Below are 27413 nucleotides of genomic sequence, written 5' to 3'. Positions count from 1 at the left end.
GACCAGAATGGGGGGCGGCTGTATGTCTGAACAGTGCACTATCAGTTAAACTGCACTGGCAGACAAGTGGTGCGGTACTTAATGTGAACAGGGTGCACGCTGCAATACTCAATGTGAACAGGGTGCAACAAAACCCTGCCAGTTAACCTCACTGGCCAGATACACCAGTACAGCTGAAACAAACAAGGCTGCCAAGGGTTAACTCACCCCAGGTCAGCAACAAACATGCTCCTGCAACAGCTAGGAGTTCTCCTGCAACAGCTAGGAGTTACCAAGTAAGTGACAGTCTACACAAGCTATCTCAGAGTCCAAACCTGCTGCAGCACCACAAGCAGGAACAGTGTCTACTGCTCCTAGCCCTGGTGCAGAGCTGACAGTTCAGGGTTTACAGGTCCTAACTAACAGCACCCAGATAGAAGCAGAGGTAACCCCACATAGAGGCCTAGTCTGAAAACCCGCCTGCAATGCTGGAGCCTGTCCCTGTACTACTGTCATAAAACAACTTCCGTGGACTTTCAGTCAATCTTTAGTCAAAGTGGAAGCCCCTGGTGGGCTTCGGCTCACACTATTTAAAGGGAAGACCCCGCCCAATAGGGGCGGTGGTCATGACCTCACCGCTCATGCTCAGTAGGGGAAAAATGACACACTGCTTGTGAGCGTCTCCAAAGGTCTGAGCATGCTCAGTAGGGTGAAAGCTGGACTTAGATTGACCCGCAGGTGGCGCTGTGTGCCGGAAGAGCAACCTGCGGGACCCAATCCTAACACCTTTGCTCCATAGAATGAGTTAGATGTTGAGGCATGGGCTACTGTTTTGTAGTCCATCTTAGGGTATGTTCACAAAGTGGAATTTGCTGTGAATTTGGGAGAGGATTTCACCCCAAGTCTGGGGAAGATTCTGCCAGAATCTGTCTCCTATTGTTTTCAATGGGAGGTAGAGTTCGCAGCCAGATGCGGAAAAAAGAAGCATCCTACTCAATCTTGAGCTGGATTCCATGGCTGATTCAGTTGTGGAGTCCATAACTTGAGACTCCCCTCCCGATTAGGCTCATTCATCTGGGTTTGATAGGGAGCGGAAAGTGGTGATGGAGGCCACTCTTGGCCAACCGTGGGCGAAAATGCCCATGTGAACACTCTTACAGGTGTAATAGTGCACCGAAGGCTGGTTTCACACATTTTTAATGAAAAGCATCACATCCCCTCCTTTGATACTTGATTGCCTTTCCACATCTCCCCAATCTCAATTTTTACATTTTGCCGAAGTTAACATTGCAAATATATGCAACTCCCAATCTGCTATAGGTAAAGTCACATCATGGCCAGAGCCTTGTAATAAAGCTTAGATTCCCTAGCCTCAGCAAGGGTTCTTCGTAACATTTGCTTTAGCCCCACTGTCCCTGAGCGAAGCTAAAGCAAAACAGTATTGGCCATTACCTGTTGCCAGAGCACAATTTGGGATATTCAATAGGTTAGTTGCATTCTAATTACTTTAAGTACTTTGGGCATCCCAACAGAAAAAAGAAGTTGTATAGTTTAATGAAAAGATGATCCAAAGAGGAGTGACTTTTTTGCAGTAGAAAATTGGTATAAAGTTATTCATAAATCCCCCCTTTAAGTTTCAAGTTAGTGAATGAGACCAGTCTCTAGGCAATGCTTTGTAAGCCAACCAGTCTTGAGTCCAATCCCGATACATTGTAGAATACTACTAGAGAGAGTTGTGCAGCAACAGCTGATCTATTTAGTTCTCTCTATATACTCATAGTCAACGTGGATTTTATGTGCAATATACTCATCATTGTTGTTACCTGGCCAATGCCATGAGTGTTACTTTAACTGTGGCCAATTCTGAACACGATGCCCTATTTTTAGGATAGGTGTTCAATGCTTGACTATTTGGGTTCAACACTTGGCATCTCCACCAGTCTGCTGCTAATGTTAAACCTCTTTGAGACCACCACTCAAAATTACATGAAAAAGTGGTCTCCTGGAGGGTTGGTCTTCTCAGAGAAGATTAATATGGAAAATCCATCACAGGCAATCTGGTCTAGATTAGAGATGAGCGAACACTAAAATGTTCGAGGTTCGAAATTCGATTCGAACAGCCGCTCACTGTTCGAGTGTTCGAATGGGTTTCGAACCACATTATAGTCTATGGGGAACATAAACTCGTTAAGGGGGAAACCCAAATTCGTGTCTGGAGGGTCACCAAGTCCACTATGACACCCCAGGAAATGATACCAACACCCTGGAATGACACTGGGACAGCAGGGGAAGCATGTCTGGGGGCATAAAAGTCACTTTATTTCATGGAAATCCCTGTCAGTTTGCGATTTTCGCAAGCTAACTTTTCCCCATAGAAATGCATTGGCCAGTGCTGATTGGCCAGAGTACGGAACTCGACCAATCAGCGATGGCTCTGCTGGAGGAGGCGGAGTCTAAGATCGCTCCACACCAGTCTCCATTCAGGTCCGACCTTAGACTCCGCCTTCTCCGGCAGAGCCAGCGCTGATTGGCCGAAGGCTGGCCAATGCATTCCTATGCGAATGCAGAGACTTAGCAGTGCTGAGTCAGTTTTGCTCAACTACACATCTGATGCACACTCGGCACTGCTACATCAGATGTAGCAATCTGATGTAGCAGAGCCGAGGGTGCACTAGAACCCCTGTGCAAACTCAGTTCACGCTAATAGAATGCATTGGCCAGCGCTGATTGGCCAATGCATTCTATTAGCCCGATGAAGTAGAGCTGAATGTGTGTGCTAAGCACACTCATTCAGCACTGCTTCATCACGCCAATACAATGCATTAGCCAGTGCTGATTGGCCAGAGTACGGAATTCGGCCAATCAGCGCTGGCTCTGCTGGAGGAGGCGGAGTCTAAGGTCGGACCTGAATGGAGACTGGTGTGGAGCGATCTTAGACTCCGCCTCCTCCAGCAGAGCCAGCGCTGATTGGCCGAATTCCGTACTCTGGCCAATCAGCGCTGGCCAATGCATTCTATTAGATTGATGAAGCAGAGTGTGCACAAGGGTTCAAGCGCACCCTCGGCTCTGATGTAGCAGAGCCGAGGGTGCACAAGGGTTCAAATGCACCCTCGGCTCTCCTACATCAGAGCCGAGGGTGCGCTTGAACCCTTGTGCAGCCTCGGCTCTGCTACATCAGAGCCGAGGGTGTGCTTGAACCCTTGTGCACACTCTGCTTCATCAAGCTAATAGAATGCATTGGCCAGCACTGATTGGCCAGAGTACGGAATTCGGCCAATCAGCGCTGGCCAATGCATCCCTATGGGAAAAAGTTTATCTCACAAAAATCATAATTACACACCCGATAGAGCCCCAAAAAGTTATTTTTAATAACATTCCCCCCTAAATAAAGGTTATCCCTAGCTATCCCTGCCTGTACAGCTATCCCTGTCTCTTAGTCACAAAGTTCACATTCTCATATGACCCGGATTTGAAATCCACTATTCGTCTAAAATGGAGGTCACCTGATTTCGGCAGCCAATGACTTTTTCCAATTTTTTTCAATGCCCCCGGTGTCGTAGTTCCTGTCCCACCTCCCCTGCGCTGTTATTGGTGCAAAAAAGGCGCCAGGGAAGGTGGGAGGGGAATCGAATTTTGGCGCACTTTACCACGCGGTGTTCGATTCGATTCGAACATGGCGAACACCCTGATATCCGATCGAACATGTGTTCGATAGAACACTGTTCGCTCATCTCTAGTCTAGATAAAGGGGTGATATTCTCACTTCTGTATCAGCAGTGTATGAGATGGCTCTGTACACTGTGTAGTGGCCATGCCATGTTATTACAGTTCAGTTCCCATACACTTGATGAATGGGATCTCATATTTCTAATCTCGTCTAAGAATAATATATGGTTTGGACAAAAGAACTATATGTGGAGGCAACAATATGTAGATTGCAATACATAAAATGGAGCTGTATACTGTAACCTAACAATTTTATTTTCTATATTTAACAGATTTTTCTCAACAACTCTTTTGCTCTGGATTCTTCCTGGATACACCCAGCTGAGGAATTGATATTATTTCAGGGACTTGAGAAGCCGACTCGCAGGACAAATCAAGTAACCATGGCTATATCTAGACCATCAACTGCCTCCAGGCCATTGCACACAGTCATATTAACTCCGCAACGAGTAACAGGTTTGTGACAACTGACAAATACTTTGTATACAACTGGGTGACAGGTCTGACAAGTTCTGGGCACCAACTGGGGCTAATCTAAAGAAATGATGCTGATAGCTACCAGATCTGGAGCTAGTCTTCTATGACAAATTGCTTAGATTTCTACTTATTAGTTGCAGCAGGACTACGCTGTTGTATAACACGCAATGTCTTATGTTATCTGTGGTTTAGGGCTAGAGGTAAAATACTGTAAATTAGAGTTACACAAACTTAATGCAGCTCAATTTTTGAATTCGCTTTTTTGACCCAGTACCATTGCTATAGGGGACGCCGAAGACACAACTGGGATTAGACCCTTAAGTGAGGGGGACCACAGGGTTGTCCCCTCAGCACACCTTACATATCCTGTAGCTGTTGGACAGGTTGACCCTCATAGAAAGCCACATATTCATTCATTCATACATTCAGTTTGGTGTTGTGAATAGATACGTTTAAGGCCAAGGAGGTCTATTGTGAGAAGCAACTCTTCACTCTTGTACTTGGCCATCCAGAGGCCAGGAAGCAGCCCTATATTTCATGTGGAGATAGAGGATGAGGTTGAGCTTGTTTCCACCATGTCTCCTGTCCATTATTACTCAGGTACAGTCCAGAAGAACAGACAGTAATGAGCGAGTATAGGTAAGATGATTTAGCCTTCCTTTTCCTAATGGAGATTAGAGAGCCCAGAGGAACTTCCATATTTAATAATGTTGCACCAAGTGCTCATGTCCTAGTCTTGGCTGCTGTTGGGCATCATGGCTGTGAGAGAGTATATCATATAGCTGAGACTTGCTGAGACTTACTGTAGTGTTTCTGCAGAATTCAGTATGCAGTAGTCAGTGTCCCTCAGCTCATACATAGTATCATATAAAATATACATACATACACTGTACCAGCTGCCACATGCTGTCCTTCATAGAAAGCTCCATGGTCTAGCGGTATATACAGTATGTTGTATATATTGCTGTTACATATGAGGCAGATCTTTAGGAGACTCCCATGAGTTATCAGCTGCCACGTGTCAGAGTAATAGAAAAACGCAAGTAGTTCAGCGTTAAAGGGGCTCTATCAGCAAAATCATGCTGATAGAGCCCCACATATGCGTGCATAGCCTTTAAAAAGGCTATTCAGGCATCGGTAATGTTATATTAAACTACCCCCCCCCCCCCCCCCGTTTTAAAAAAATAACCTAAAAAAGAATGTTCTCTACTTACCGAACGTGCACACTGGGCGGGCATTCAGGGTGTGTCTTCATCTTCATCCCCGCCTCTTCTTCCTCCGATGTCCTCCGGTCCCGTCTTCCTCCAGCGCTCGCGAACTGACAGTGATAGTCAGGGCGCATGCGCAGTAGCCGTAGTAGAAGCCGCATGCTACTGCGCATGCGCCCAGGCCATTTTTTCATATCAGTGTCCGCGAGCGAGCGCTGGAAGAAGACGGGACCGGAGGAAGAAGAGGCGGGGAAGAAGATGAAGACACACCCTGAATGCCCGCCCAGCGTGCACGATCCGTAAGTAGAGCACATTCTTTTTTAGGTTATTTTTTAAAAACGGGAGGTGGGGGGGGTGTAGTTTAATATAACATTACCGATGCCTGAATAGCCTTTTTAAAGGCTATGCACGCATATGTGGGGCTCTATCAGCATGATTTTGCTGATAGAGCCCCTTTAAACAAGATGTGGTAGCTCAAAAACATGTACTTGTATAGATCTACAAAACCATGGAGCCATTAACAGTGAACAAAAATTTCATTGTGATCTTACTGAAATCAGAGGTGGCTACCTTGGCCAGGTGGTTTTTAGCCATACCCTGGCCACATCATGGTCATGTCTGACTTTTCAATAAAGAAATACTCCCACAACTACCATATAGGTAATGCAAATGGTGTAAATCGCATCTCCAAATAATCTACTCTGTTATGGTAGAACCTTATTCCACGTGAGCCTCAAACCTCATACTGACTGCATTGCCATTCAACAGGACGAGGCAGAAAAGCCTCAAGGGAAGTTGGAGGTATGGGCCAGTAAGGAGGATGGGACCAAGCTGAACTCTTGCACCAGAACCCATGACTCTTTCGCTACACCCTTGCCCAACCCAACAACCCACTGTTATTTAAGTGTTTGGATTTTGGCTTCTATGGAGGTCTAAATTCATACAAGTCATATTACATACACAATGTTATATTATGTAAATTTCAATGTGGCTCCTGGCAGCATCTGCAAAGCCTGGGCATAAGTCATGGCCACTGCAGCTTATCTGTGCCCTATAGTGAGGCTGACAGGGACCGTGTCCATGACCTCCAGAGAAAAGATCATCCTATTGTAAATCTAAGGTATCCTGCTGCTATTGCCCATTATAATGGTCAACACACTTCTCCATATCCTTCTAAGATCTTGTGTGTCGATGCTTTGCTAGATGCTGCTGTTTTTGAAATGTTTATGCCATATTCTTCGGCACGTCCTTCGACTGCATTCATCTGATCTGTCCAGTCCACAGTGAGACTTCTTCTCCTACGGGAACCTTATACTCCATGTTTAATTCTACTGATATGTCTCAAATAGTTAATTACTAGATATCCAACATCCAGTTAATGCCGGGGATTGGCAGAATACCAAGACTCAATCTAAAGCCAAGGGAAAGGGGAATTCACAGGTGAAATTTGCAATTCAGCGTAACTCTAAGTTTACAGCAAAATGAAATGGAAAACATAGAATGAAAAATTTTTCAGAGTTTATCAAGGATTAAAGCAATAGGTCTGGTTTCTTTCAAAAACAGTTCCATGGGCTGTGGCTGTAATAGCATTGGGGTAAATGGGGATGAGCTTCAATACTATGCACAACCTGTAGACAGAGGTGGCACTGTTCTTGGAACAAAAAAATCTTTGATATCCCTGGTTTGGATATCCCTTTAGGAGATATCCAAACCAGTTTTTACATTGGTCATAGGAGGCTACTGCCTCAGGCAGCCTTGCGAAATGGTATCAGGTCCCCATGAACAAGAGTCATAATTCTTACATATTGCACATACAATATAGATCTATCTTGTACGCCATGGGTACCACCATATACTACACTGCAACAACTCTGGCCAATAACTTACCCATACAGCCTCCTAAACTGTATATTGTTACCAGAGCCATCCGTTCATGATCAATATGGGGACATGAATACCTTATACTGCCAAGCATATGTTTTAGAAATGTATTTTTCTTGCCTAGGACAACGTGTAGCATCATTGCCTGACAACATCATCTTAAGACAATCGTATCAATTATCATATTCATAGATTTTCCAATCTGCCTTTTATCACCCCGTATACAGAAAATAATATATCCCAAGATATTCTGTGTATCTATTTGTGTCTCAAACTTTCAGCTGGGAGATAGAGATGAGAGACGCTTTCACAATTCCATCCAGCTTGGGTTCAATCAGTTTGGGCCAAAACTTCAATTTGGTCCAAACCAGAAGTACAAATTATCTTAAGAATTCGTGTATGACACTCTGAGGGCTCTTAGTACTCTGTCTTACCCCTATGTAATGAAAACACAGTCTTACTTATGTCTAAGTGACAGCAAAACATATGATATAGGTAAATGGGTGGCAGTGGGTGATGAAAAACACATTGCACTGTCATTTTTTTTCGGCTGTTTAAAATTCCACTGGATTTTCCTCGTGTTCGGCAACAGACCAAATTTTATGGAATTGATTTTATGTAGCAAAAGCTCAATTAAAAGAGATTCTAATTGTACTAAATTTACTACTACTAAGATTGTAAATTTCATTTTTTTAAAATTTTTTTTTGGTGTATGGGTAAAAGCAAGGGGGAAAAAAATCAAAGAGATAGAGTTTACAACTTCACTGGGTTTTGGTGTTTAGGAAGGAAAAAAATATAACCAAATTAGGAGGCAGGCAGTGACCTCAGTCTACGATCTCTCTCTAGTCTTCTTTTCCAGTCGTAACACACTACAGATTCCCAGAATCCCCACACTGTATAATCTGTGGATTATTTCCTATCTCCTATTAACTATCGTAGACAAGCCCATATCATCTCTGTGGTCATGTAAACACTTCTTCCCGTTTACGGTAGGTTCATTCCTGCGTTCGGGCTTACTTTTGCGTGGTCCACTTAGGGACTCCACAAATAGAAATTAAATCCACTTAATGTGGTTACTCATGGAAACCAATTGATCCCATAGACTATAATGGGAACCGCCAGGTTTCCGCATGAAAAATGAGGAAAGGAAAGTTTTGATGGCATTCTTTAACCACTTCAGTACCGGGCCAATTTGTGGTCCAGGACCAGACACATTTTCGGGTTTTTTTGTATGTGCGGTTTTGAGGGCTGTAACATTTTTCTCGTATGTCTCAGTCAACTAATTTTTGCGTCTTTTGTTTGGCGACACATAGGGCTTTATTTTTATGTTTTTATTTTCGAATGTGTTTTCATTTTTTTTTTTATATCCGGGAAAATATAAACTTAATAGGAGGGAAATTGTGTCTGGTTTTCAATATTTTTTTTTTAAATTTAATAACACAAAGTGTCACTGAAAAACTTTATAAAATAGTTTTTCCTCTCTGTTTCGGTAATTTTTATTTTGTATGGTGATGTCGGGGGTGGGGCTATAACCTTTAATAACGGCGTTTTATTAGCGTATTATTTTTTTATTATTTTATTTACATTTTTTTAAACTTTATTATATTTTTACTTAATTTTTTTTTTCAGATTGTGTCCCCATAAGGTGATAAGAGACCTTTGGGGACATCTGATCACTTTTTTTTTTTTATTGTTACAGAGGCTGATTTCCCCTGATACTGGGGCTGGTACATTTAGCCTCAGTTGCAGGAGGAATCCAGCCTCCTGCACGCTGTATATGCAGTATACGGAGCTGATCTGGGTCCTGTAGGACCCAGCAACTCTTGCAAGATGTGATCCGCTGGGTCAGAGGGCAGCCCCATCATAGCGGCGCCCATAGCCGTGTATACAGTGCTTATTGAGCACTGTTTACACAGCGATCGAGAAGGCAGGGAAGGGAATAAACCTTCCCTGCCATCTCTCTGGGAGCGCCGGCTCCCAGCTTCAGTAGCGGCACGATCTCTCTGCAGCTACTGTGTTCTGATTGGACGTACCGGTACGTCCTGTCAGAACTAGGCAACCACTTCCCAGATGTATAAAGTCTATGGGCGGTCCGGAAGTGGTTAAGAGTAACGATTGACGGAATGCCTGAAAGGGCAATGACCGCATTTGTGAATCCAGGTCTATCTACAGGTCCATTCACATGGAGGAAAATGGTGAGGAAACTTATGAACCTTTGAAAATGTCCCAAACTGGGAAGCAAGGAGGTTCTATGCCACATACCTTTTGGAAGCCATGAACTTGCATTAGAAAACCCAGGTTAGAAACAAAACACAAAAATGTCACGAAAAAACAATCTTTTTCTCCATTCCGTGAATCCATTTGTAACGTAAAGGAGAGGTTCTTAGTAGCAAACATTAGTGTATCAGCAGAAGTGAACTTAATAAAGTCATAGTTGTTCTCTCCTCGCCGTACTAATCATATTTCTTTTTGTCCGCCACCATTTTTGTTATTTATTGAGTATTGGAGACGAAACAGATTTAGTAATACTGCACAAGAAGCTGTATTCGATTTGTGTCACCGAACCTTATTGATTGCGTCTTGTGTCTATTAGCTTCCTTCTATGGATTCTCCGAGACAATTCTCTTGTTTTATGTAGCTGGTGTAACCCTGATTCTCCAAGAAGAGGTGGCTTAAATAACAGTGAAGAACAATAAATAGTTTTAATTTGCTTTCTATTGCTGGATGTGCTGTGTCAATGTATTTGTTATTTCCTCTGGTTGCAATTTCTTTTGATTTATTTCTATCTAATCCTATATGTAATATAATAGCAGTGAGGCCGGCGCTCTTCTGTATAGCGCACACTCGCTATGAATTCTAATACTATGCCATGTCAAGACGGGAACGAGAGGAGCTGATTAGCTCAAGGTCATCTTGAGTCTTGCTTGCTGCTAAGTAAAACTCTGATGCATTTTATCTCTTACTCGGTGAAGTATGGCCGGCGCACAATGAGGATAATAAAATGTAGACATTTAAGGAAGTTCTCTGGTGTAAATTTGTGTTTTGACATATTTTTTCCCGACTAGATATATTTACCATGTCTACCCGGTACAGATTCTTATTAAAGATGACAGAATTGATTATCTCACTTCAAGATTTGCATTAAAGTCAGCTTAGTATGCTGCCCTGTGTAAAGGTAACTGTTATGGTCAGCAGGATTTATAAAAAAAAACAAACTAAACCCTACGGAGCCCTCTGGGCTACTGACTGCTAAACAACCTGGTGTGAACACTATCTAACAGTTACTGTCACTGCCAGCTAAATAAAAGGACCAGGTGTACTCTGTTACCGTTCACAGAGTCCTGTGCAGTCAGAGCAGCCGCACAAATAAACTAACTGGCTAGCCAGCACTCCTGGACTAGCCAGAGACCAACAAAACCTGTGTGCTTCCAGTCACCCAACCCCCAATGCAGCAACAGCCTAACAACTGGTCAGTGTGAATACTGACTGACACACACACGGCAGCATGCTGCCCAACTATAAATGGCATTGCTGACTCAGGGGATTTTTCTAACTAGGGCCACTAAGTGTTGACAGGCTGGAACCCAAGCACACACACACCAATTCAGGTTAGGATTTGAATTTGATCTTAGAGCGCCGGGCGTCCAGACCAGCCCCCTTATATAGGCAAGGGGCGGTCACCAGCAAATAGCCCAGCTGCCCAATCCGAGCGTCCATTGGTCGACACACATGTAGATCAACCAGTCGACCACGCCCGGCTCTTGCAAGGCAGATTAACCCCTGCAACCCTGGATTGTCCAGAGGAGCAGACAGCGATGCCCATATCATGCCCAAAGTTACTGCACAATCCTAACACTACCCCCCCTCTCCCCAACGGCGCAACAACGCCATGCGTCTCCGGATCAGAGACAAAAATGGCGAGGAGTGCGCCAGACATGATCCCTTGGGGACAGTTCCGTCCCTGACCTATGTCTGCTATCAGCTGTTGCTCTGCTCCTGCCCTTGGCCTGGCTAATGTATAAGCCGTGGAGCTTTATTAATTGGTAACTCTACCACAGGACTTGGCAAGTCAGGGGAGTAAGAAAGTCCAGTCCTAATATCCTGCCCACATACTGTGCCTACACTCTTTTTAAGGTTTGGTTTTTCCCCACTTATTTCTTGCGGGCGCAAACCCTGGCTGGCACAAGATGGCAGGGGACAATGAGACTTTCCTGCAGATTTACACCTCCAGTTTCTGCGTGGAAGTGGCATTGCCCTAGGCAACAGGTCAGTGGAGTATACTCCAGGTCTGTGTTTTACCAGAGACCCAGCAGTGTGTACAGTAAAGACCTCTGCAGACTGAGGCGGTAAGACCTCTTGCTTTGAAGGCCTCACTGGAGGGACAGCTGCTGGTATAGCCTCCATACACCTTCCCTTGCACTCAGGACTCCACTTATTAATCTCCCCTTGCTTCCAGTCTATGACCCATATCATGGCCGCAGTTACTGCACAATCCTAACAGTAACCTAATACTACTACATTTCTATGCTCCTAGTAGCCAGAATGGAACAAAAAAATTGGGCCACTTGGCTTGTGGAAGCAGAAAAATAATGCACAGGGAACATAATTTATGAGTCCTATGTATTCATCGGGAAAACGCTCTCTGTATCTCCCCCTGCTGATTTCTGGTGTGACTGACTGCTGTGTATACTGTATGAGCAAACTAAGACCCCACGAGTCTGGGAGAGGCAGGGGGAGGGATATCCTCATGAATATAGTGGACTCATGAATTAGGTGTCCAGTGAATTGTTTCAGCAATCCTAAGAGCCAAACATCACAAGAGTATTCTGTGCAGTATTGGGTTTACGAGTAAGGACCAGGGAAAGGGAATTGCTAGTAGTGCAATCCCCTAGTGCTGTTATTGGAACAATGGAACAAGGGAGGGACAGAGACAGAGAGCCCTAAACTCAACTAGGCCCCTGTCTCTACCTAATTGCCACAAATGTCCCAATGACAGGAGCAACTTGGTGACAGTACCTTCTCTAAATAAGTGTACACAGAACAAGAGAGTCAGCAAGCCAAGGGTCAAAGCTGTGCAAAATTACAATGCCCACACATAGGGCAGCATATTAAGCTTTACATTGGGCTTTAAGTTGCGTTGACTTAAATCATGAAGAACCGAAAAAGAGGAACCCACCCTGTCCCTGTCTCATTTGTCTGGCCAGACATGACTTCTTGGTGGATCTCAGCTGATTCTCCAGTAGTTAGATAAATTAGATCTGGTTGCACAGCCCGTACTTAACAAAACGCAGGCCGGATCGGTCGATTAGAAGCGCGAGGCCCTCAAGCTCAACCAGCCCATAAGCAAGCAAAGAGTAAAAGAGATATAGAAATCTGTTATATTGAAATTCCTCACTCCGAAATTATTGCATCAGTGTGAAATACTTAAAGAAGTCCACAAAAAATGGGCCGGGCGAGCCAGCGGGGCCCTGCGGTCCGGACCTAACCAAAAAACGCAGATCAGTTAGAAGCGCAACCCCTTAAGCAGCCCCATAAGCAAGCAAAGAGAGAATCAATGTGAAATACTTAAATAAAACCACAATCCGGTATTTATTGTTATTATATTTTTTGTAGAGCCCTCCTGGGCCTAAAGCAGCTCGAATTGAATATAGAACACATTTTTAGGGGTAATTTTTTCAAAAAATCCTGGGGGGGGGGGGGGGGACAGTAAGTAGGGCCCCGCCAAAGTCAATTGTCCAGGGCCCCACAAAGCCTGGATCCGCCACTGGATCTGGTCTTCTGTTGCTTAATCCATGAGGGATCAGTTTATTTTGGGTCTGAAGAACCAAGCAAATTTTCATATTTTTATGAAGTTTTTAAGATTTTTTTTTTTTTTAATTTTCCTATGTACATTAACCATATGGGAATTGGTTTTTTTTTCAGAATGAATTGTATTTTTGAGTTTGTTTCCTACTGGACCTTTGGTCCCCATTTTTGTGTCGGACTTTGGGCTGAGTGTCGGATCGTTTGTTACTGTGGTAGACCAGTCTAACTCATGGATTTAACAAATTTTCATATGATGGGAAGGAAATCAAGGCAGAAAACATTTAGAAAGATTCTTGTTTGGTTTTAGTCATAAATAATGTCACTGGATTTCTTCAAAACTAGCCATTGATCTATATGGAGCTACCTTCCCATAGGTGGCGCTAGAGCATGTTTTCCTTTTCCCATCAATGAGAACTTATTTGCATCATATTCAGGGCAAGCTGCTATGACGATATCTGGGGCGATTTCTACATTAAAGAGGATCATTAAAAAAATGGAGTTGATAAAATGTCTAAGTTCAGAAATTTGAAGAAGTTTAGGAAGAACTTTCCGGTGAGTATAAATTAGTTCACGGTTACAACTGGCCTTTTCTTAATGAGAACCTTTGGGCTTGTCCTTCGGTGCCCTGGAAAGAACTCACATGGACTTGACACAATGTAGAGCCTTGTCTAGAAGTTTCATAGAGGTAGCATTATCTTCTCGAGTCGAGTGGGAACTTTCTTCATTAAGAGGTGATACATTGTAATATAATCCTGGCAGATATTCATACTATTCAATGCCGTGAACATCTAAGTTTTATACTGTTAGTCCACGGATATATCAAATTTACATTCAGTGCATCAATGTGTAAAAAAAATAATATCACAAAGTTACGTACCATGATGCTTATTATGTCTCCAGCCTACTGTACTGTGGAGGAAGCTTGAGGACACAATAAACAGATGGAATTTTAGCAACACAAACTGGAAAACACATTTACATAGATACATTCATATAGATAAAATGAACAAGGGTAAATTCTGCAGAAAGTGGCTTAAAATCCAATATTCTTTTTTTTATTGAGTTAAATGTATCTGTAGGTTCCATGTAATGCACGATATGTGATATACAATGTAGCAATTAAAGGGAATGTTCCATGTATTTGATTTTATTTTTGTTTGTTTTTATGTTTTTGTATCTATTTTTTATTAAAATTTCCCTTGGGGAAGCCATATTGGAGACACGAAGCTTCTTCCTGTATAGACAGTGAAGGGATGTGTGTTGTTTATGGCAGCTCATATGACTGGTGATTAATTGGCAGTGAGTATAACGGTACAGTCTTTAGGGAGTACAGCCCTCTTACCCAGAGACCACAGAGTGAGAGGGAAGATGTGTACAAAGCCCAATCTGTTTGTATAGTGTTACCGAAGCACAAGCCACACAATAGAGCCCCTGTATCAATATCTCCTCTAATGATCATGAGATGGCTCTGCTCATTCTCTCCCAGTCTGTACTGCAAAGCTGATAAGAAATCAGAGGATGATTCTAATAATTAGTGTAAAATCAGGAATGTTTTGAGGGTCTTTTTCCCACCCCCCAGTAAATAATTGGGGTAAAAATTTTGGCATAATACTTGAACTACAACTGGGAATTTACTTATTTATTGATCAAGTGTACATTATCAATAGCAACATCACCAAATTTGATACAATAAAGGACGGTATAGGATTCATATGGATGTACCCAGTTTTGCCCATCATATTATGTCCCTGCTATCATTGATGGGAGCAACGGGTAGAGATAGGTCCCTCTTGCAAGATTCATTTTACAAATGTTTGAGAGGTTTGTCTGCCATTTAGGTTGCAGACTCATTTGGAAGTACTTTTATTATAGTCTGGGTCCAGTTATAATAAACGGAGGACCAGGGAAGGTGCGGAACTATAATAAACACTAATAAACCATGGACACTCCCTCGCGACATCTGACACTCCATCAGGGTCCTCTACTGGTCTCCTGGATGCCATCATAGGCATGTGTTCTTGTGAGGTATACCAACATCATGACACTTTTATGCATGAGAGACCTGAGAGTGTGATAGTGATTTGTTGGGTTCCAAGTCTTAGATTTTTGGAAAATGTGTGAACCTCACCATGTTTGCTCACCAGTAGACACTAGTAAATAAGTATCTAGCTATGTACAATGTGTCTGCAGAAATCTGGTGGCATTGTACAACAGGCACACTCTAAATAATGAGTAAATGGAGGTACACTGGGCATTGTAGATTTATATGGGCACCCTATGACAACTTTGTAGAGAAACTTTGTATAGAGCCACATATAATAATGCCATATGCAGGAACCTTAATAGCAGACTTATGAGAAACAAAAGTACAAGACAAGAATATACACTTACCATAATGCACACACAGTTAGAAAGGAAGGAAAAAGCATTGACAAGATGAATGTAATTTGGTTTTAAACACTTCCAGCAATCTGCAGAGTAGCCTAATGTACCAAAGTCTACGCTCAATGGATATTATTAGCAGGGGTCATAGCCATTATATCATCTAGCCACAGCTTTTTACTAATGTAATCCACTATAAGATCTATCCATTAAGCTTATAATGTCATTTCTGAAGAAGAAAAAATAAAATATTGTATCTGTAGGAATCAATCAGCCGAGCTCACATCTGCAACCAGCTTCGGTGCGGTCCTGATAGAAAACAGAATAACAGTACGGGCAGGAATACATCATGGCAGATCAACAGGAAGCTTAAAAGTGATTGCTCAAACTCTGTTAGAATATTTTTTCCCCCATTGGTTATATTGGTTATTCCACAGTGCTGTACAAAATCTGGCATCATTCTCCAATGGAGCTCACAATCTAATTTTTTTTAATCTCAGACACATTGACGGTACAATTGGGGCAATTTCATTGAAAGTCCTTCCATGAGAGGTCTCCCAGGGATGACCGATTGTATTATAGGATTGCTCCCTAGATGATCACCAGGAGTTGGGGCAGTGTGTCACTCTACGACAAAGGCACGTGTGAAGCCATAACCATGTGGTCTCCATACTCAAATACTCGATGGAACCCAAGCAGAATCTTAACCCATTTCTAATGGCGATATACTTCTAGTCCATAGCAGTCCAGGGTTCTTCAAGGTGGCAATAGGTGCCTCTCAATGGTAGCACTCATAATAGGTGCAGTGATACCAAATTTCATTTTGGTGATGAACTGAGGAACCATCATATACAATAGTCACTACTTACAATAGTGTTAATCACAGACACAGGATGGTCTAGTATAGTGCGCTAAATCCAGCTCTAGCTGACGCGTTTCGAGAGTAAACCTCTCTTAGTCATAGCCAACTAAAATTGTGAGTACGGTGTCTAAATGTGTACCCGTGCTAGATCCTAGACCGCTGTAACTGTTTATACTTAATTAAAAACACAATATAAAACAAAAACTCCAAAAATAAAAAATAAAATATAAAAACCCGGATTACTACCACTGGCGTTTGAACAAATATTATTACCACGATCAGAAGATACATGTATTATTAGTTTTGAATACATTATTTGGCACCGACATGTAAAATGAAAAATCATTTCAATAGATGTTCCACAATTAGAAACGAGCAGAAAATGCAGAAAATTATACCGCGCAAACCTATAAAAATCCACAACCTCATCTCATAAAAGATGCATGGGAACCACACATATGTATATCTTGGAAGTGCGGTCCTACCTTGCCCACAACAAATATGGCGCACTTTCCTTCAGTGGACCATGAGGCGCATGCACAAAAAAATAGTTACGATATAGAACTGACACCAAAACGTATAACAAAGCGCATGAGTAGCAATGTATAAGCAAAATATGTTTGTTAATGGAAAGAACTACATCAAGGATGACACCGCGGACTGGGACAATAAATGTATACAACAATCAGGGATATTAACTACATATACAATTAAAACTACCATTGATGTTAGATCATGACAACTAGTCCACTATATGGTCACAACAAAACTACGTATTTATGTGTAAGCTGAAAAACATACCAACAGAAGCACATGCTACCACATCAACACGTTCTGAACCAGTGGAACGATAAGTCCGTGCGCCTAGTCCGTGCACCTAGGGAGACAAAGAGCCGGGTCAGTGATTCAATTAAAATTCATTGAATTTTTTGACTTTTGCATTGCCAATATTGCATTACATTGCTTTAGAAATTCTGTTGGATGGCTGTGATTTTTTTTCCCCCTTTTTCCTATCACATTGGATAGACCTTCCAGAGCCTGCTTACCATTTGCACGCCCTCCTTACAGCCAGGTCAGAACAGCCTAAATAGTGGGCAATTTGTCAAAACAACCCTTCTGTTTGTCTCAGTCCATTTCCGTACCCCCTCAAAGTCTGCCAGCTAGACAAAATGTCTTTGAGTGTGTCACAGTGGCATATCTAGAAATCAACAATCTCTCACCAAGAAGTGTACTACCCAAAAGTAGCATCAGAGGACCTTTTTATAGAGCTGTGGAGAAAGTATAGTCACTCTTGCAGAAACACTTGTCTACTCAGACCGCATCTATAATGATTTACATATCTTCTATCTATTGAGAAAGAGGGAACAACTTCCTGGATGCATTCAAAACTTTTCTCATGCTGCACCAATTCCCTAGAATGGGAAACCCCAAACTATCACAATTTCCTAAATGCACAATATTAGAAATGCCATAAATCCAGATTTTTAGGCAGGCTATTCACATTCTCTAATCCACCTTCTTTCTTTCCCTCCATTCAGGAGCAGCCTCCATACACCTTATTGTCTTTACATCTAGGCGGACACAGGGACTACAACTACAAGGGTATAACTGACCTGAAGGGCTTTTATTGCACTTGATTCATGACTATATAGGTTACTGTATGTTTCCTTGACTTAAACAGTTACTTGGCAGGTAGTTATGCGTGTAATGAATAGATGTCTTGTAGAGGATCATTGCTGAATTCCACAATGAAAAGAAGCCGTGTGTCTCCTTCTAATCACCCATGTAAAAGAAACGCACTCGGGGAATAGAAAGAAGGGCAAAGGTTACGGAAAGTGGAAGCAAATAGAGAATTCATCATGTAAGGGACCTGCTGTAAAGAGGGATGACATAAAGGGAATGGGAAAAGGTCAAAGAGGGCCGAGAGGAGAGTGATCAAGTAGAAGTCATAGGAAGCGTTGGGAAGTCAAGGAAAATGCTATATCCTGTTATGTTACATAGGAGTCTTGGACCTCTTATGGCACCTTGTATACAGTGTTGATTATATGTAATGTATCTATATAGGATACCAGTAAAGACTGTGAACCATTCCAAATGATTATTTTGATACATCTATGATATACTATATTGGCGGTTATACTTTCACTAGATATCTCCTTGAAACGAATCAAAATGTTCCCTGGTATATTACAGCTAGGAATGATAGATTTTAGCAGCTTCCCCGTTGGTTTCGTGAATCTAATGAGATTTCAGCTTCAGTGTTGGATTCAACATATAACAGGGTCCTTGATCTTCTGTAGTTGAGTCTCTTTGTATATATTGGGCTCTTTCCAGTGGATTTATTACAGTTCTATTATAGTATATATAATCATGTGTATATTCTTATCTATTTGCAGGTTCTTACAATACACATTCAATACAATTACACAACATGGCAGCAAAACTTTTTACAGGATTTAATTTATATTACTGTTTTGAATAGCCCCACATATTGCATAAGCATCACCTGGGTAGACTATACTGACTATCCTATAGGTTTCTATATGCAGCCATCCAGCACTGATGAATTGAAGCCTTTCAACACTTTTATAATATTGTGTTGTATTGCCGTTATGAGAAATTGGAGTCCTTAAGCTAAACTCAAGTGTGGGCGCATATGTAGAATATGGCAAAAACTGGAACAGAATGGAAATAACCTCAGATCCTTTTAAAGAAGTCCTATCCTCAGGTGTAAAAAGCCCGGTCACATACATCATCTGAAGAAATTTGATATTTATTTTTTTTCAAAATCTATTCAGCCATTCCAAAGTTATAAACCCTTTTAGTGTTGATACAAATTAGGATATAGAGGGTAATTGGGCAGTAACACTCTGGTTTCTCAGTGCTGGGGTCCCTGTGTGCTGTATGTCAGGCAGTATCACCACCCACTTGGCTTGTATACCCTTATTGGCCTCAGAAGTCACATGTGGTGGGGACTTCTTTGTCTGGGTTGGACTGTGCAAGAAGACACAAGAGCATCGGGAACAGATCCCTTTAAGATCATTAAAAAGGCGGTTCCTAGAAAATCATGGTCTCATCAAATATGGGCAGAACGCTGAAATATCTAATCCCTGTTAATTCTCCATCATCCTGATTCAATGTGATTTGAGCTGTCAAGACGAGCACATGTACAGAATCTCTCCGCCATTGATTCTCTGAAATGCAAATCACTCCGGTTTCCTGAGAAACCAAAGTAATCAATTCTATTATCTCAACTAGTTATTTTTATTAGATTGCTTTGATTTCGATTTTGTTCCATTTTGCCTGAGATAACTCAATTAGAATTAGATTGGCATCGTCAGACAAAATGAAGCCGCTCAATATCAATTTTTGATGCATCTCTGTAAGGAATGATGGATGCCACAAAAGGTCATAAATAAACAAACCAAAAAGAAAGTTGTGGCTCTCGTGAAGTTATTCCATAATTTTTCTTAAATGCAAAATTCAGCTGCAATTGGGGGGTTATCTTTGGTGTGCATTATTGTGGCAGACCCTGTGTGTGCCCATTGGGGTATCTCTTGGTAGTCTTATAGCTCCAACCTTTGCTTAACTAAGATAAGATAAGATATTCCTTTAATAGTCCCACAATGGGGAAATTTCAGTGATACAGTTTCATAGATGGTACAGTAGTATATAACAAGAGAGAAACACATACAAGCTCATGGCAGATAGAGAAATCCTAGGAATCAGAGCAACTAAAAAGAAAGAAACACAGACACACTTCAGGATCATTTAGTTCTCTGTGCGGAGTGATGTTAATAATAATACAGCCGACTGTGGTTGTAGGACTCGAGGAGGGGTCACAGCATGTAGATATAACAAGCAGAAATATTTGCAGAGGTGGGGGATATAGTCCGCTATCATGATAGCATGTGGTAGTTCTTGGAAGGTAATGAGATCTCCTGCTCACTGCTGATAGTTCGGCATCTTACATCAGCACTATTGTCCATTAACCACAAAAAATGCCCCAAATGTCCTTCATCACAAGCCCTCCTCCTCCTTTTTTCGTACCACTTTGTTCTACTGCCCCAAAGAAGTCAGAAACCATCCAGGTATACATGGTGCTGCTCTCTTGCCATGCTTCCATAACTCCTGGGGGTAGGTGGGTGATGGTAGGTTCCCAGGCTGTAGCAGAGTCCCACGTGTCCACAGTAGAAGAAAGAAATACCAGTCAGCTGTAGGCATCTTCACGCATCAGCAATAGATGCCAAAAAATCATCTCCTTGAAGAAGAAGTCCACACTTCCATGTAGGTTTTCCTCCATGCCGCATGGTGTCCATGGGGGGGATGGTAACAGGCACATGTGTGCACACAGGAAACCAGCTGAACCAGGTCTTACCAGGTTAACTATATTGATGTAGCAGACTCTGCTACATTAGAATTTCTACTAAGAATTTCTTTTTGGATTTTCACATTTTCTTTTTTCCCTATGTGGGATATTCTAAATACTTTAATCGGATTAAAGGGGTATTCTTGGCCAACAATCATTTTTCGTATTAGTCAGTATCTGATCGTTGGGATCCAACACCTGATCCCTGTACCGATCACCTGTTCCAACTGTCTCCCAGAGCCAGAAACTAGGGTGCTGGATGGAGCCAAAAATAGCGAGCTGCTTTACCCCAATACCACCACTATAGAAAGGATAGGCAACCATATCGCTATTACTTGAATAGAAACACAACAGCTTCCTGCTCCATCCATCACTACAGCTTCTAGGATTCAGAAACACCTTGATCAGCTCTATGTTGGTCAGATACTGATGCCCTAACTTATGGACCATTACAACAAAAAGGGATTGGGGGCCAGAGGCCCTTTTAAAAAATTACCCTGTCCTCCATTCCCCTATGGCTCCTCATCCATGTCTTAGTCTCAGAAATGAGTACAAGGGCAGGCAGTGGTCTGGCAGGATGTCAAGACTGAATGCACATTAACTACAGTAATCAGCCCAAACAAAGTGACAGTCACAAAGGACAATCATCTTAAAGACCTTCTCCACTTTGACCAATCTTTCCGTATTACATGGTGACTGTTACGGTCAGCAGGATATATAAAAAAAACCTAAATAATAATATCCTGCTGAGCCCAATTGGGCTCTGAACCACAGGGCGCACTGGAGTGAACATGGCCCGAGAGTTAACCTCACTGCCGGGCTACACCATAAACTAGATGCTCCCTGTTACCTCACAGGGCAGCTGCCACTGCAGTACAAAGCAGCCGCTTAAATGAATTCTAAAGTCTTGCAGTTACTCCACTGCAAGACAAATACAAAGTATGACAGTGTGTTACCAGTAGCTTCCTGGGCCGCACCCACTACAGCCACCTGCTGTAGAAGCATTACAGCTCTCAGACTAGCTAAGGTAGGAATTCCCAGGTCAATTACTTGGGGAAAAATTTTAAGTAAAGCCCTAGCTAGATAAGGCAGCACTCTGCCAACTAATGTCTGCACAGATGTGCACAATTGTGAGTTAAGGCATGGGGCGAATAGACCTGCCTCCTAAAATAGAGGAAGGGCATGTCTAAAGAGCAAGCCCCAGGTGCCCACGCCAGGTGCTCATAGGCTAGCACCTCTGTCAGTCAGAAGACCGACCATGCCTATCGGCTGCAAGGGAATTAACCCCATGCATGTGTTACGGTTCTGTCTATATATATATATATATATATATATATATATATATATATATATATAAATTATAACTTAACAGAACCTCTTGACTGCGGTAGTGGCTGCAGTCGAGGTCCACAAGCCCTAGGAGGGCGTCCGTCTGCCTAAGCAGAGCAGCAGTATGTCTGTGCGGCTCTAGTGTGAATAGGGAGCAACACACGTTCACCAGTTTTCTTCACTGAGTGAATGTGTCTGCGCAGCTCACAATGTGAACAGACTGCAAGGAGGCTTACACCAGTTGACTTCACTGGGCAAAGGTATTTGTGCAGCTTTAATGTGAACAGGCAGCAACAATGGTCCACCAGTAACTTACTGGGGAACTGCACCTGAGTATAGGCTGCAGCAAAGGCTGCCAAGGGTTAAATGTCACCCCTGGTCAGCAACACAAAGGGCTCCACAAACAGCTTTGGAGCTACAATACTACTGGACAGGCTAATTAGTTCCCTACTGGCAGTACCCAGGAATCCTACCTAGAATCCCTGAACTGACAACCTGCCTTTCACAGGAACCTAGCGCTGACCTCCTGTCTCAAAGTAATAGTCAAAGTGTGAGCACCCGGCAGACGTCGGCTGACACCATATAAAGGCAAGTCCCCACCCACAACCTCACCGGGCATGCCCAGTATGGGCCGAACGGGACTTGGCGTCTGAGCGCCTCCAAAATGTCTGAGCATGCTCAGTAGGGAGAGAATGAGACAGCCTCAGAGCATCTCCAAAAAGTCTGAGCATGCTCAGTAGGGGGAGAATGAGACTTAGCCTCAGAGCATCTCCAAAAAGTCTGAGCATGCTCAGTAGGCCAAATGCTGGACTTAGACTCCACAAACCTCACCATCCAACGCAGAGGGCGAGAGCTGGATCGACCCACAGGTGGCGCTGTGCGCCAGAAGGAAACCTGCAGGACCCCATCCTAACAACATGTTGGACTGAGCAATGAAAGCGGACCAGGCTGTGACCATGATCTCATGGCCACACCTGCCGCATAGTCCTAACAGTGACCTTCACAATAGACAGATGCAAAGTGTTTCCTTCTTGAGACCTCTAACAATTAGCTGTGGGTAAAACTGTCAGAAAGTATTTAGTTTCCCTGCAGTAACACCACTGGGGAAACGAGGTATTACACCGTGTCCATTCATATCAATGGATTTTTTGTGTAATGCAGGTCAAGTCAGGTCCTCCAGAGTGAGAGACACTTTGTAAACGCAACAACACCCTAAATACAAGACTTCCCTTTATTAGGTTTGAATTCCCCAATAGGGTTTATAAAATAGATTCTGTAATGCAGACAACACCTTTACCCTACAGTAGTATATAAACATGTACTACATATATATATATATATATATATATATATATATATATATATATATATATATATATATACACACACACACACATTTATATAAACACAAGTCACTGAGTTTAGTTGACTTTGTGACTTTGACAGAATTAGATTGAGCAGAAGGAAGATAGAATTCAATGTAACAACAGTGGGGGAATGTTTTTGAGTTTCATGGACATGCAAGCTTTCTTTCTATGGCTATATACATAGGCTGAATTGGTTGTTTTGTGTTCCTACCAGGGAATTATAGTGAGCAGTAAAGTTCTGTAGAATGGCCATGTTGTCATTGACCTACATTACACTCCCAGCACTTCCAACTGCAATTGTTGCCGAGTTTTCACACTGCGGCTCACATTACGAAAGCTTTCCAGGGCCAGACAGGGTGTCGTTCGCTGACATAGCTTCACATATGCTCCAGCGACATATATTATAGCGCTATTTTATATGGTAATTCTTCCCTCTGTGTGCTATCACAAATCTGAGTTCTCTTTACTAAATCCATATGCTCACTCTCACTTATTGCTGCCAGGACTTGCAATGACTGACTAATTAAAAATCCAGCGATGAACTGACTGCAATTGTCAATTTATCTTTGTACATTTTAGGATTTACTCCACTTATCTTCCTAACAGAGAACATTCTACATTTTCTATCAATCTAATATGGTATTATCTGCTAGGAAGACCTGGAATTACAAAGATTATAAAGGATCAATGACACTTAAAGCCAACGTGCACATCTATATTAGATTTCATCCATGGAGAGTAAAGCTCCACCTTGGATGATATTCTCTCTCTCTCTCTCTCTCTTTCGCTTTTCACTTTCAAAAACAGAAGGGTTAATAGTTTATTTTTGGCATTTCACCAAATAAAGTGAATTACGAAATCCATCAATATTTGGGGTGACCTTTGCCCTTTGCCTTCCATCCCTTCTCAGTAATTGCAGATAGTGTTTGGCAGTACTGGGCAGGGAGGTTGATCCTGCCGCCATCTTGCTGAACTAAGCACAGATGATCTGTGGATGTAGACTTGCTCCAATCCTCCTATCTCTTCATGTCATCCCAGACAGACTGGATGATGTTGAGATCAGGGCTCTTTGGGGGCCGGATCATTACTTCCAGGACTCCTCCTCCAAAGGGCAGTCACACCAAATATTGATGGGATTTACATTTCTATTTCCTTAATTGACTTCATTTTCTTAATTGACCAAAATAAACTATTAACCCTTCTATTTCTGAGAGCAGTCTTGCTTTGCTTATGGTCCAAAGACCAAATATTGTGCATGCATTATCTATATTTCATTGCTATATTGGCCATTGGTTGTGTGAATAAAGCCTTTATATTTGTAATCTTACAATCATGCAATGCAATCTCCGACAGTACTTTATACTTATCTAATACATTGTATTCCCTTTTGGTTTTTTATGTTTACAGGCAGCTGCCAGAATGGAATTAAGCCAGTCAGCAACAACCAGTCTATTGCCATTGTTGGTGCCATGACGGTGCCTCCCGCAACATTAATGGGCATTGAATCAGAATCAACACAAGGGTTAACAACGCCTTTAGCTCCGCCGTATCACATGTTGACAATTAGTCCTATCAAGATACCACTTTTAGCCTCCCAACTGCCCGGTAAGTTTTTTTTTATTGGTGTCTTTACTTGGATGTGTAACTTGGAGTTAAGGTGTGGCTAAATCTGGACATCAATATAGGCAAGTCTACTGGAGGGAGGAGCCATAAAGAAGCAAATTTCCTAAAAGAATGGGAACTGGTAGAGATATATTCAAGTTGGGCCAATTGATATCTTAACTGGGCCACGGTGATTGCTTACAAAATTCAGACCCCGACCATAACCATCAACATTGAAATACCTATGCTGTGCTCATTTCCATTACACATCAAGTCACATAATCCGGACACAAGTTCTTGGCATTGGGTCCATCCAACCTCCCTCGTCCAAGTACACCAATGGTAACTAAATTCAACTAAGGGGTTGTCCACTTTTAGGTTTCCAATTTTGCTCTCATCTTGTCATGGCTAGTAATGGGCTACCATGTTCAACGGAGCCTAACAACAAAAATTTAATTCTTCTGTAGCGTGACCACAAGGAAAAAGAGACATGGAGACAGGAGAGGGGGCAGATTCTCTTTGACACATTTGTGCAATTTGGATCTTTGCTTCCTGATCTCTGCCAAAATTTGTGACAATTTAAGGCATCACTTCATCTTGTGCGGCTTGTGATTGCAATATGAATTTTTTGCAACTTTTTGGGGTTCAGTTTATGCCATTTTGAACAAACATGTTATTTTTGTACAGAGTTTTTCAATATTTCAGCAAATATATGGAAAAAGTTCAATTTTTCAGATTTTTGCTGTAGTCATTCAATAGAAACCTCTATTTCTTACTTCCAGTGGATAAAGATCTGTGCTGGCCACATAGGTGTCCATTTTTTTCACAACTGATTCCTCATAGACTTGAGTCCATTGACTGATTTGTGAAAATGGACATGTCCTGTTTTTTGATGGTGTTTTGTAAGTCAGTTATTGGATGTTCCTTTCACCATCCAGCCACTCGTGGATTCTGTGCACGACCAAGACCAAATTTTATCTACTGGAAGCTAATAAAGTTTCCTATGTGAGAAGATGATACAGATATTATGTTAGAAAAGCCTTAACATCTCATTATCTAATAAACACGGCTCTATAATACCCTATGAATATGTGTAGGTTGGTTTCATATATATAAAAATATAAGCATTGGAGCGAGTCCAGAAATGAATAATGTTCTAAATTGTACGGAAACATCCTGGGTCGTATTTCCATTTGACCTAACATATTGGGACTCGTCTTTGCTCTTTTCTGACTACGTCTATTTTCAGCTTAATTAATTATGGTTTCCGCTGTGAAGCTATCTGCAAATCTGGCGTGTCAAGCTGAAACACCGAGGACCTGATATTAGCTGAGCAATGCATGTCTTGGCAGAGACATTGACGAATGTTGGCAAACCAGAAGATGTACATACTGTATAGTAGTGAAAAGTGTATAGGCAGAGTGACTTTCCTGCAGGCCCATTAAATAGGTATCATTACCCATTGTACTGATGGTTCATAAACTTTATATAAACTGTAGTGTTTGAGCCAGTTTTATCCCAAAAGCCAAAATCCTGTAAGGAGATCTAGATGTATAGGTGTATGCTTGTTTACACTCTATGGAATAGATATGTTGATCAATATCCATGTACAGACTAGAGATGAGCGAACACTAAAATGTCGGAGGTTCGAAATCTGATTTGAACAGCCGCACACTGTTCGACGAGTCCACGAGTGACGGTCGTGCTGGATTCTCCTTCAAGTCTTCTCCCGGCGCAGCATCCCCGCATCTTCTTCCGGCTGGAATTCACTCTGCCTAGGCATCGGGGACTAGGCAGAGCTGACTGCGCATGCGCGGTCGGCTCTGCCCGGCCCGACGCCTGAGCAGAGCCAACTGCGCATGCGAGGGCATGCCCGCGCATGCGCAGTCTTCTCCGCCTAGGCCGGATGCCTAGGCAGAGTGAATTCCAGCCAGAAGACGCCGCGGGGACGCTGTACGGAGAAGACTTCTAAAGGTAAGAGAAGAACCAGCGTTGATTGGCAGAATGTATAGCATTCTGCCAATCAACGCTGGTTCTGCATCGAACCTTAAACATCGATCAGCTAGTAGTGTTCGATCGAGTACGAGTATTTTGAATACCGTAGTATTCGATCAAACACCTACTCGCTCATCTCTAGTACAGACCATACAGATACTGTGTAACACAGCCGGTGTGGATTCACTGCGTCACCTAAATGGTTTGACATTGGTTACTCATGAAGGCAATGTCTAAGTGGCCCCCTTATCTTTACCATTTCAACCCTACAGTATATAGGGGCCTGGACTTAGAAGCATTGAACCAACAGGATACTACTTCTTGGAATAGACCCAGTGTAGGTGACAGCTCATCTAGCAGGTCTAGAAACACAGTTGTGATGGACCAAGGGGGCAGTCTGGAATGTAGTCTGGGTACTGGCTGTGGTCAGG

General features: G+C 42.4%; 1 protein-coding gene across 1 annotated transcript in view; it reads left to right on the top strand.

Moving 5' to 3' along the window:
- TCERG1L (transcription elongation regulator 1 like) overlaps positions 1 to 27413 on the top strand; it is a 110538-nt gene that overhangs the window by 17019 nt on the left and 66106 nt on the right. Inside the window, exons 3-4 of the mRNA XM_075257723.1 lie at positions 3978 to 4161; positions 24793 to 24990. Of these exons, the coding sequence (XP_075113824.1) occupies positions 3978 to 4161; positions 24793 to 24990 (382 nt within the window). The remainder of the gene's footprint in view (positions 1 to 3977; positions 4162 to 24792; positions 24991 to 27413) is intronic.

The sequence above is a fragment of the Leptodactylus fuscus genome, chromosome 10 (genome assembly GCF_031893055.1).
Source record: "Leptodactylus fuscus isolate aLepFus1 chromosome 10, aLepFus1.hap2, whole genome shotgun sequence".
In the NCBI taxonomy this organism is placed as follows: Eukaryota; Metazoa; Chordata; class Amphibia; order Anura; family Leptodactylidae; genus Leptodactylus; species Leptodactylus fuscus.
The sequence above is the reverse complement of the archived record's forward strand: the minus strand, read 5'-3'. Positions and strand labels throughout refer to the sequence as shown.